The following is a 12,068-nucleotide window of genomic DNA, read 5'->3' on the forward strand; positions in this document are numbered from 1 at the left end:
GAAAACGATTAGTGAAGCGTTCTCTTAGACATTATACTCAGTGCAAACTATTCCCAAAAGATTTCATTTCCGTTGGGTTCCAAATGAAGAGAAATTGTTTTATAAATGTGAATATAAAACTTACAAATTAGCTAAGTGGTAATTCACTGGATTTTACTATAATTCAGTCTTTAAAACTATGGTTGCTTAATAAACATAGATTTTTGTACAGAAAAGTTAACGTATTTCCAGTTTTCGCCTCCAGTAAGAAAGGGCTTATTTAGGAAGATATCTTTAGGATAAAATGTTTCCGGGCAATGGTCTTCAGTAACTGCCAAGGCAAAGGAAATAAATGAGCTATTGATCATGTGATGGTCTCTTATGATGACTGTTTCTGTGAAGCTTGTTGATGCCAGTTTTACCTGAGAGGTGTAAGTGAAGCAGCTTGACTAGCTGTAATAGTACTGGCTCATTTACAGGAGTTTTGGTTGAGATTGACTTGCAGGACTCTGGTGAGTTGAAACTAAAGGGGAAAAAGTGATTTGAACTCTGAATGTCACTTAAATGTATTTTTTCTGTGTTTTTATAGGGGTTTTTTTGAAAAGCCTTTTAAAGTAGTTTTTTCGTTGATTCATGTTTGAATCACATCATGGAATAAGTTGGATTCTTCTAGTAAAAATACTTTTTATTTTCTCTTAAGAAAATCAATATAAAATCAGATAAGGCTGGCACAATTTTAATAATGTTATAAAGAAATTTTGCTTTCATTTTTAGTAATAGTATTGGTTATATTTGGTTAAACTGCATTAGTCACAGCAGTATAATGAATTAATTTAAATGAAATTAATGAATAGTATCAAATTTCAGTAGATTAAATCTGATGTGCTAAGCTTTTTCTAATGTTAGGACCATTACATTTTCTCTTCTAAAGTAAAGCACTAAAGTTTAACTTCCAAAATAACCTGCAATTTTAGTTGGAGATTATATTCATGCATTGAGTTAATTAATTTCATATTACTATTTAGAACCAGTCATTCACACATTGATAAGAAAACTATTTCTTCAAAAAGTAAATTCCTCCAGAACCAGGTGATACTGAGGATCTTTATTGTAGTACATGTTAAACTGGCTTCCAGTGAATTTTTTTAAAGGTACAGTATTGTTTTCAGAGATAATAATTCTCAGACTACGTTTCCTCCAAAGAAGTAGTGTTAAAGGAAAAAAACAAAATATTCACTGCAATAAATGGAAAACAAAAAAGGCTATTATTAACATTTAGGTATTGAAATAACATCCATTTGGCTTATGTAGTTGGAATTGTAGCCCTTGTATTGGCTTAATGCTAATTCCTATGTGATGCATATTTCTCTTCATCAAATTCAGTGTTCTGAAACCCGAGTAACCTTTTAAGGGCAAAAAAAAATTTTTAGCGGCCCTCCAGAGTTCATTTAAAATATATATATTTGAATCACCATGTTTTTGAAAAATGTTTGTCTATATAGACTTTTTGTTTATTCATTCAGAATGTCTAAGGAGATAGATCTGGAAAATACAAACCCACATTAACTGAAAGACAATGTCCTATTACTTAATTGCTTACAGTGTGCATTTTACTGAGGACTACATCACTGGTTCTTTTCGGCTCACTTTCACCACCCAGCTGCCCAGTGCCTTGTGTTGATTCAGGTCTCCCATCCCTTTTTTCTGTTCCGAAGAATACAATGCTTAACTGTGAGTCATCAGCTTCACATAGATGCGTATTAAATCTGTCTCAACAATAAATAGTATCCTCTGCTGCTAAACCAATCATAAATAAAAATGCAAACCAGATACTGGACTTGTGTAGCTGTTCTTGGCTGTAGTTGGGTGAGCATTCAGGCTCGGGAACCAGATTGCCACAGTTTGAATCCTGATTCTACCACTTCCTACATGTGTCACTTTGGGCAAGCCTACCTTAACTCTCTGTTTCTGTGTATTTCTGCTACCGCCTTATAGGGTTATTATGTGAAAATGAAATGAGGTAATGCATATGAAACACTTAGAAATGAGCCTGGCACATAATAAATACTCATGTGTTGGAAGCCTTATGTGTGTTTTATATTGTAAGTGTTAAATCCAGTTGAATCACACGTGTGTTTGTTTTCAAGTTATCATTAAAATGAAAAGATCAAGTTGAAAGTCGTTAAAGGGAACTTGTGAACACCTGAAATTATAAACTATAAAGATTGTATGTAGACCAGGGGTCAGCAAACTATGGCTGGCCATCACTTGATTTTGGAAATAAAATTTTATTAGAACATAGCCATATCCATTCATTTCCATATTTCTTATGATTATCTTGGCCTTACCATGGGAAAAGTTGAGTAGTTGTGACAGACACCTAATGGCCTGTGGAGCCTACAATATTTTCTACTTGGTCCTTTATAGAAAATTTGCCTACCCCTGCTATAGACTCTAGAAACTATACAGTTTATAATCGAGAATATTTTGATCCTAGGTGCTTCTAGAACTCAGTTTAAGAAATGATTGTTCATGATCTTCATAAGAACGGTGCATATTTGAATTACCTGTAATGTTTAAAAAATAAAATCATGTGTCTGGGCGCTGTTGGGTTTGGAAAGGACCCATATAATTTACAAAGGTTCCCAAAGAACACTAATGTTTATCCCTGCTGACTAGTGGATGATTTTCTCACATAGTTCAGTTTTTTGTTTTTTGTTTTTGTAAGGCCTAAGAGACTGCTTCAGAGTAATGGTAAGAAAAATGATGGGCCATTTTACATCAGTGGGCCTCCAGGTTGAATACGAACAGAGTTTCTGCTGCACTCGGTCGCGAGATTAGTGTGGTCTCAATATATGCCTAGCGTTTGGTTAAATTTTCTTTTCACATCTATTACAAACCTTGAACGTAGCTGCCTATCTTTCTGTCTGCCTCGCATGTCATGGCAGTGACTGGGTAGAGCATGTGGTGAGAAAAAGGTTGTATGTTTCCTTGTTTCCTTAGAAATGTGTGTGTGTGTGTGTGTGTGTGTGTGTGTGTGTGTGTGTGTGTGTGTGTGTGTGTGTGTGTGTGTGTGTGTGTGTGTGTGTGTGTGTGTGTGGTGGAGGGGGACTGAGAAAGTTCTCTTTCCTCTGTACACCTGCTCTGAAAACTGGCTTTAGGAAAAGGACAGGAGTAGACTAAGGTATGGTGATTTAAGCAGAAATCACTTTTCCATAATTAGACAGTAAAAATATGAAATCACTGGGCTCTTTCATTGCTGATATTATGCTTACTCTATCTTGAAGTAACTCCTGTGTTTAATAAAAGCACTTATACAAGAAAAAACTTAAAAGTGAGTCAGAATATTTGGAACTGTAATATCTTAGATAGGAAAATTAAGCAGCTTTTACACAGTTCTTTATAATAACTATTCATTCTAGTCAGATTTAGAATGAATTGTCTGCTGCAATAAACCAGGTTAATATGGTTGACTCTGACTATTTAAATTTTTTTTTCTGTCTTTAAAAAAATGTAGGCATTTCAGTCGAACCATGGAAGAACTGGTTCATGATCTTGTCTCAGCCCTGGAGGAGAGCTCGGAGCAAGCTCGAGGTGGATTTGCCGAAACTGGAGACCATTCCCGAAGTATCTCTTGCCCTCTGAAACGCCAGGCCAGGAAACGGAGAGGGAGAAAACGGAGGTCGTATAATGTTCATCACCCGTGGGAGACCGGTCACTGCTTAAGTGAAGGCTCTGATTCTAGTTTAGAAGAACCAAGCAAGGACTATAGAGAGAATCACAATAATAATAAAAAAGATCACAGTGACTCTGACGACCAAATGTTAGTGGCAAAGCGCAGGCCATCGTCGAACTTAAATAATAACGTTCGAGGGAAAAGACCTCTCTGGCATGAGTCTGATTTTGCCGTGGACAGCCTTGGGAACAGAACTCTGCGCAGGAGGAGGAAGGTCAAGCGCATGGCAGTGGACTTCCCGCAGGACAGCGCTAACAAGCGGACGGTGACCCAGCCCCTCGAAGGCTGTAGAGATCAGGACATGGACCATGACAACAGAGCTTACCAATGTCACGAGTTTACCAAGAGCAAGGTCAAGAAGAGGAAATTGAAAATAGTTAGACAAGGACCCAAAATCCAAGATGAAGGAGTAGTCTTAGAAAGTGAGGAAATGAGCCAGACCAATAAGGACAAAATGGGATACGAAGAGCAAAAAGTCTCAGATGAACTCATGAGTGAAAGGTGACTTTCCTATTCTCTAAATATAAAAATATGTCTCCACTGTTTGCCGTTGAATGTGTTTCGGATTTTAATTCTATTTTAAAATAATCATAAGTTATAATAATGGTAGTGATATTACCGTTTAACCGTGGTTATATTTACTTATAATTTATGATGTTTAGCACAAAGCAAAATTGCTTGTCTGATCTATGAACAGTCTTTTGATTGTGTTATAATGACTTAATTTTCAGCTACAAAGAGAAAAGGAAATGCATTTTCAATGGGAAAGAATGCTTTTGAATAACAGCGCATTTATAACTGTTAGAATTGCATTTATAATTATTTACTTGTTTAATTATAGAGCTCTAGCCATCGGTGCTTTTTAGTGTCACGGTTCATCAGTTTATTCTGATTCCTGAGAACCAAAGTGGATACCACTTCACTGTGAGCGGCTAGATATTTTAAGAAGTCTGTAGATTGCTAGGAATTCTGATCACTTATGAATTGTAAAACCCAATTTATAGTCTAGAAGCTCCTGATCTTGTCATTAGACAAATGGGAGAAGCAGTAATCCTTTGGCAGTTAGTCTAATCTGTCCATTCTAGAAAAGAGGTATACCACAATGATAGCTGTTAAGGACTGTTTTGACACCTTCAAAAGGTAAGTGATCACTTTTCTTTTACACAGAACTAATGTTACCTGCAGGAATGAGAAAACATTGACACTGTTCATCCTTTTAAGGATGTCGTTGAAATCAAATGTACAACTATGGTCAAGAAAAAAATATTCTTTAAAAATGGTCTGGGAAAGAGTATTTGATTTTTAATTGGTAAGATCGGCATCCTTTTAACCATGTGGATTGTGAGCTATGGATCTCATAAGCGTATATATATATATATATATATTTTTTTTTTCCCCTTGTAAATGTGGTTACAGCTATGCGTAGGACCTGGTATAAGTTTATAGAATGGACCTTTTATTAGAGGTGGTTTGCTATTTATGTAATTTTCCTAAAGAACTAAAAATTACATAAATGTTTCAGGGAGGTTTTGAGAAGTTTATAGTACCTGCTTTTCTTCCAAGAAAGTTGTCATTTTTATACCGGAATGAGAATTATTTGTATGCAGGTATTGGGCCATTGTGACTGAGGACCATCCAGCTTGACTTGAAAGTAATTATCTTGCTTAGTTGCTGGGAGGGAGGGTGTGTGGCAGCGGAGATAGATCCTCAATTCTGGATTATTCACAGATTACCTGCTTTCTGGATTGATTGTGTAAGCCCCTTCTTTTATTGATGTCTTCCTTTTATTGACAGACTGGACTAGAAATGAGATAAAACTCTCTTCATTTCTATTCATTGTAAAAATATTTGAGTATTAGGTGCCATCAGGCTACCCAGCAGTCAACAGGCTAAGTACAAATATTCAAAAAGGATGTTTTCACTCTTGAATAAATTAAATTTATTTCCTCTTATTTTAAACTTACCTATACAGCTATTCTTTGTGGTCACTTAAGAGTTAGGTGCATATTCCCTCTGTGGGAAGATTGCTAAATATTTAAAGTATCTTCCCAACAAGAATAAGCATTTTTTGAGACCACTTCCAAAGCTTTCCTACTATAAAAAGCTATATATTGCCTTGGAACTGATTTATAGATAAGAACGGAACTACTTCACTCTGTGTGTGTGATTTAACACACATTTGAATAACTGCTGTTTACTGTTCACCACTCATGGTCCCAAGACAAATAAGACAGCCCCGGTTCTCTTCAGCCTCATAACCTGGAATAGCCAAACAAGCAAATGATGAAAAAGAAGTGTGCTGAGTGGAAGGTACTGGTGAGGGAAAACTTCCTAAAGAACTGTGACTGAAAGCTTTGTTCAGATATCGAGGAGTTAAGGCGGATCATCCCAGGTAGAGGGAATAATTTATGCAGAGACATGGTTGTGAAGCAAGTGCTATGTATGTGGGAAAGTATAGGTAATGTAACTGCGTTACATAAAGTGGGAGCGGAGGCTACAGCAATAATTGTGTTTTGAAGGCCTGTGTGCAATGGTAGTTTGGATTTCATCATATAAGTAATGGGAAGTCAGTGAAGAATTTTTAGTCAATTAGATTTATATTTTAGCAAGATACCTGACCTTGACAACAGTGGCTCGTCTAGTTTTGGCTGACCTCCGGTCCATCCTTAAGAGGGAGGTGAATTACGGCAGCAGTAGTAGAGGACAAAAAAAATATAGGAGCAGTTTTAAGAGTTGGAATAAGTGGAAGGTTGGCTGCCTATATTTTGGGGAGGATGAATGAGAAAGAGGACTCTCAGATGATGCACAGGTATCAAGAATAGAAAATATAGGAAATGAACAGATCGGGGCAGGGGATTGGGATTGGTATCCATGCGTTAATTCAACAAGCATTCATGGAATATATTCTCCTCTAAACACTGTGTTATAAAAGTCATACTAAAAAAAAGTGGGAAGAGGTGTCCTTGAAGATAAGCCATAATGACCCTCAGCTCCTGAAAATCGAAAACCTTGCTTTCGTTTAAGTTCTTGTTCTGATTTATTGTACCCACTAACAACTACATGATATACTCGGAGCAACTAGCTAGATGTCAATTAGATGAAATGTAAATAAGGAAGCATGTTGTTTAAAACACGTGTAAAAACATCTCAAAGTAGGCCAAGGATCGTTAAGGGCTAAGAGCTGATCTTAGAGAGGGAATTCTGATTTTCTTGTATCTTTAAGAAGAACAGCAGGCAGAGAAGAGAGAGGAGATAGGGATACCTCTTGGAGAAAGGACATAAACAAAAGGACCAGAGATGGGGATGGGAAGAATTTAAGTGGGAGCCCATCCATGGGAAGCCTTGATAACTAAATTTAAGCCTATAAATCTGAGGAAGTAATTTAAGAATTTTTTTTGAATTTAATTTTTTTATACAGCAGGTTCTTATTAGTTATCTATTTTATACATAAAAATTTTAATAGACTTTTTTTTTTACACACAGACATATATGCACCTGTATGTTTTATAAACTTTCTTTTAGAATAGTTCTAGATTTACAGAAAGCTTGCAAAGATAGCACAGTTTCTGTATACCCTGTTCCCATACATCCTACACCCAGCTTCTCCTATTAGTAATATCATCCATTTACTATGGTACATTTGTCAGAACTAATGGGCCAGTGTTGACACATTAACGGAAGTCAATACTTTATTAGAATTTCTTTTGTTTTTATTTACTGTCCTTTTTGTGGTCCAGGATCCCATCCAGGATACCATAATATTTTTAGTCAACCAGTTATGTTTTGAAAAGATGAAGCTGGCTATGTGTAGAATAGATTAAAGCAGATAAATCTGAACTCAGAGAGATTGGAAGACCATTGAAAAAAATAAATAAATAAAGGCACATAGATTCACAGCCCTTTATCTGCAAATCTGAATCCTGAAAGCTGTGAAAAACTAATTAATTTGTGGCCAGACCTAACTTGACATGTATTTAACATGGATATTCCTTCATTTAATTGAAAAAATATATTAATATGTTTGATTATGAAGTGCTACCCCAGACTCCTCTTAGGCATTTTAGAATGTACCTTTCTAAAGTGTAAAAATGTATGAATTTTAAATAATTTTGCCTCGAGGGTTTCAGAAAAAGAATTTAACCCAGGGTATGTATGTTAAGGCCCTTTATTAGAGTTGTGTTGATGAGGGCGGACGAGAAAGCACTACTCAGTCACAGAGAAAAAAAAAATCCATAGTAGTTTGGTCAGCTAAATAGCAGAAAGATTCTGAATTGTTTTTAATACTCCACTGTGTTTTAAAAACACCACTATGTATAGAAGAGCATATCTGTTTGTAAATAAGAAAATATGTATTGATATGACGCTTTTAAAGAGTATTGTTTTCTTTCCTTAACATATGTGCAGGATAGTTTCATACATTCACTTAATTTGAAGAAAGTTAAAGAAAAAGGTACTAATTCAGTTTCTTGGGAGAATGTGCCACTTAAATTTTTATACTTTTTGTTTATATTTATTTTTTAAAAATCAAACAAAATCTGAAATGATATTTTGTATTCAGAAAAAGTACGTGGATTTAGAATTTCATCTAGAATTTTAATGCTGAACTCCCAATTGAAATATTTTAAAACAGATTAGGATGCTTTTTTTTTAAAAAAACTAAGATTACAGAATTCTCCCTGTTGATGGAAAAGTATTATAATTTAAAAATCACCTGGGGTGATTTCCTGATTGGTTAGAATTAAGAATTACAGTAAAAAGAGAGTATATGAGAATTTTTAAGAACATCACTCAATATTGTTTAAAAACTAAACCCCTTATTATCTGACCTTGTCCTTATGGTTTTTTTAACTAACTAGACTCTCATATAAGCATCGCTTCTGATAAAACTAAGTGACAGTTTAATTCATGTCAGTTGAATATTTACTATTTATTTTCATTTATATGTTAAGTTTGACTCTGTATCATACTCTCCAACTTCTGTGGAAATAATAAGAACCTGTTATTTTTGTATACTTCCTCCTTAATAATTGGCAATATTCATTTTCTGCTCAGAGAGACCTTAGCTTTGATTTAATGGATTGTTACCATTGTAAACTTTTTTCCTCCTTGCCAAATAATAGAGTTGTTGGGAATTCTTAAGTAATGTCTCTTCTGGAATATTTGCAAATATGGTTATGAAAAGTAATTCTATCCCAGGCCCTTGTATTTATTTCATGTGCTGAAGAAAGGCTGAGCCTGCCTTTGATTGGGACTTTCCCCATTTTATTGCGCAGTGGTGTTCAGGGCTCAAGCTGAATTGCCTGGAATAAGAAAGGAGCAGTAAGCATTTGATGAAAGCAGATAATAAAGTGCATCAATTGTGTCAGCACCTCGTTGCAGTCACATCTGGCTTGCTGTCAGAGTCCCATTAGATTCCTGTGGTTTTATGTGCCAAAAATAATATGCTCTGTAGTTAATGGAACCGAGATATTTGCAGTTTGATTAAAAAAAATCATCTTATTTTCTTTCAGATCTTTGTCAGGCTTAAGTTCCATCTCTGAGCTGCCATGTCTCTTTAAAATTTGACAACTGAGAGATCAATTGTTCGTTTGATCTGTTTTTTCTTTTCTTTTCCCTTATTTTAGTGAATCCAGCAGTCTCAGCAGCACTGATGCTGGCTTGTTTACCAATGATGAGGGAAGACAAGGTACTGAGATGCCATTTTTTTATCTCTTTGTGAAAAATGCCTTCATTTTTAAGTTGTGCTTATTACTAGTTGTTTCATAAATTGATGACTGCAATCCATTTACCTTAGTGCAATCCACACACTGCTTAGTGGGCTGGGGTTTAGTTATCTCCAAAAGCTAGTCTGTGGAGCTAATAATGTTAAGGAAGGATTATCTTCCTTGAGAAAGCTTTACATACCTCAAGTCTTTTCAATTTTGTCTCTTTTAGCAAGTTCACAAGACCCTGGTTCTCATTCTCCACCTGGTTCCAAATGTATTTAATTCTGTTTAAGCATTAATAAAGGTGGATTTGCAAGTCATTTGTCATTTTTATTCAGCTGTGACATTTATTCATCCTATCCAGTTTGTAAGTAATTAGACCATTTTCCTGAATTCAATATTGTACACTGTTAAACAGTAATGTCTTTCAACTTACATCTTTCCCATCTTTGAAATTTCCTGAAGCTTTTCACACTTTAACGTGGCATTATTTTGAAACTACCTGTCCCAGTAGAAAATATGAAAACCTTACTAAGGGGGCAGGATACATACATACGAATACTTATCATAAGTGTTTTCTTCCTTTCTTGAGATCTTTAGAGGAAAGCAGTAATTTCTAAGGGAAAAAAAAACCCACAAAAAATTTTTTTAATTATAAATAGTTTAATGATGTTATGAAAAAAAGGATAAAATAATAGCTGCCCCACATTTTTTTCTTAGTCTATTCCTCCTCTTGGCAGTACAAATTAAGTAAATTAAATTATTATTCCTTTTTGCTTACTTGTAAACCATCTGTCCCTGATAAATAGATACATAATTGTTTTGAAGACCGTAGACTTCACTGAAATATGTTAGAACCTCAGGGCTAAGAGTAAGCTTGACTACCTTGATAATATACCTAAATTCTTGTTAAAACACCTATGTCTACCCAAAGTTATGTTATAAACATTGCCTTTGGTAATGAAATGAAATGAAAACACTTTTTAAAAAAATAACGTTTTGACAAGCCTATCCATCTTTGAGAAGCATTGAATGGCTTAGAATAATCTGCTAGCATTTATTGTGAACCTATCATGTTTCATATTGCTAAGTGCTTTTTTACATTTAACTTACTTTAAGTTCTTGTTTGATTCTTAATACAGCCCTATGAGATCTCCCCCTCTTTTTTTTTTCCAGGTGATGAAACCCAGACTAATAAAGTTGAAGTAACTTTCCCAGTGTTACAAAACAGTAGAAATCTAATTGTTCTGTCTGACTTTAGAGCCCAAGTTCTTAATCTGTAGCTATTTGATTTCTGTATTAAGAATAAAGTTGTGTATCACATCAAAAATAAAATAACCCCATTTTTCTATTATAATGTTGTCTAATTGGAATTAAGATCTAGGGTAGTCAGTTTCAAGTGACTCCCTTTCTTTTCTTATGCTTATACCTGACCTGTGAACTTCTACTATAACTCTCAATGAAAGTACTAATATATTTGTACTTTGAATTCTTGTTTTTTTAAAAAAATATTTTTTATTAAATCCTCAATTGAAATAAACAGGTGACTTTGGTTTTCCAAATGGTTTAAATTTTTAACTCCCTCATAATTCTAAATACAGCCATTTCCCATAAAATCATTTTCAATGGAAGTTTAAGGGTTTTTTTAGTTTGTGTTTAAAAACATTTGTAGTAAGAGATTTTGGAAACCAGAAATCTTCTGTAAAGGGAAAAAGTTTACAGCAGTTGTGATGACCCTCTTAGAAGCTAGTAGTTTTTCTAAGAATCGTGAAGAAGACTAATGAATCTCAGATCATATTCAAAATGTTATTTGTCTCTTATTTTTAAAACCATCTGCTTTTCTGTTTTTGCTTTTTTTGAGGTTTTTTTTGTTTTGTTTTTTTGTCTCCATATACATCTCTTTATTATTCCTTTTTTAAAAAAATACAAAATACTGTTGATTCGGGGGCTTCCCTGGTGGCGCGGTGGTTGAGAGTCCACCTGCCGATGCAGGGGACGCGGGTTTGGGCCCTGGTCCAGGAAGATACCACATACCACGGAGCGGCTGGGCCCGTGGGCCACGGCCACTGAGCCTGCGCATCTGGAGCCTGTGCTCCACAATGGGAGAGGCCACAACAGTGAGAAGCCCACGTACTGCAAAAAAAAAAAATACTGTTGATTCACACCAAGGGCACATTTCAAACTGAATTTTAAATTGATTGTTAACTTCATGGTTACACTCAAGGATGGTCCTAGAAGTCAGACTTACTATGAATAGGATTCTGTTTTAAAAATACCTTGCTTGTAGAGGTTCAGTGTAGTTTCTCTGTAAACTCTGTAGTGTTGTCACTTTTCATTTAAAATCAACTTTTTCACAACTATTTCTTAATGAACTTAATCAGATTAATTTCATTTAGTCACATCTGTTCATGATTGTTTCCCCCTTTGCACTCCATAGAAATCATGAAATTAAGCTAATTATATACCATTATCAGCTGCAAAGAACGAGTTCTATAATTTTATACCATTTAATTCCTGGCAGGAGATTTATTTTTCCTTAATATGGAAAGGGTAGTAACTTAACTGGATTTCCCTACTGTTTTTGCCAAAGGATTAACCAGTATATTATTGGTTTTCACATTTTTAAATTGGTTCTGAAACATAACATT

General features: G+C 34.9%; 1 protein-coding gene across 8 annotated transcripts in view; it reads left to right on the forward strand.

Moving 5' to 3' along the window:
- Positions 1–12,068, forward strand: part of GPATCH2 (G-patch domain containing 2) — a 179,290-nt gene that overhangs the window by 6,282 nt on the left and 160,940 nt on the right. For all 8 annotated transcript variants that reach the window (XR_011246282.1, XR_011246283.1, XM_059998339.1 and 5 more), the window contains exons 2-3: positions 3,497–4,216; positions 9,340–9,401. Coding sequence is in view for 6 of the 8 variants with exons in the window: in XM_059998339.1 (XP_059854322.1) it covers positions 3,497–4,216; positions 9,340–9,401 (782 nt within the window). In the remaining 2 variants the exon portion in view is untranslated. The remainder of the gene's footprint in view (positions 1–3,496; positions 4,217–9,339; positions 9,402–12,068) is intronic.

Source organism: Delphinus delphis, chromosome 1 (genome assembly GCF_949987515.2).
Source record: "Delphinus delphis chromosome 1, mDelDel1.2, whole genome shotgun sequence".
In the NCBI taxonomy this organism is placed as follows: Eukaryota; Metazoa; Chordata; class Mammalia; order Artiodactyla; family Delphinidae; genus Delphinus; species Delphinus delphis.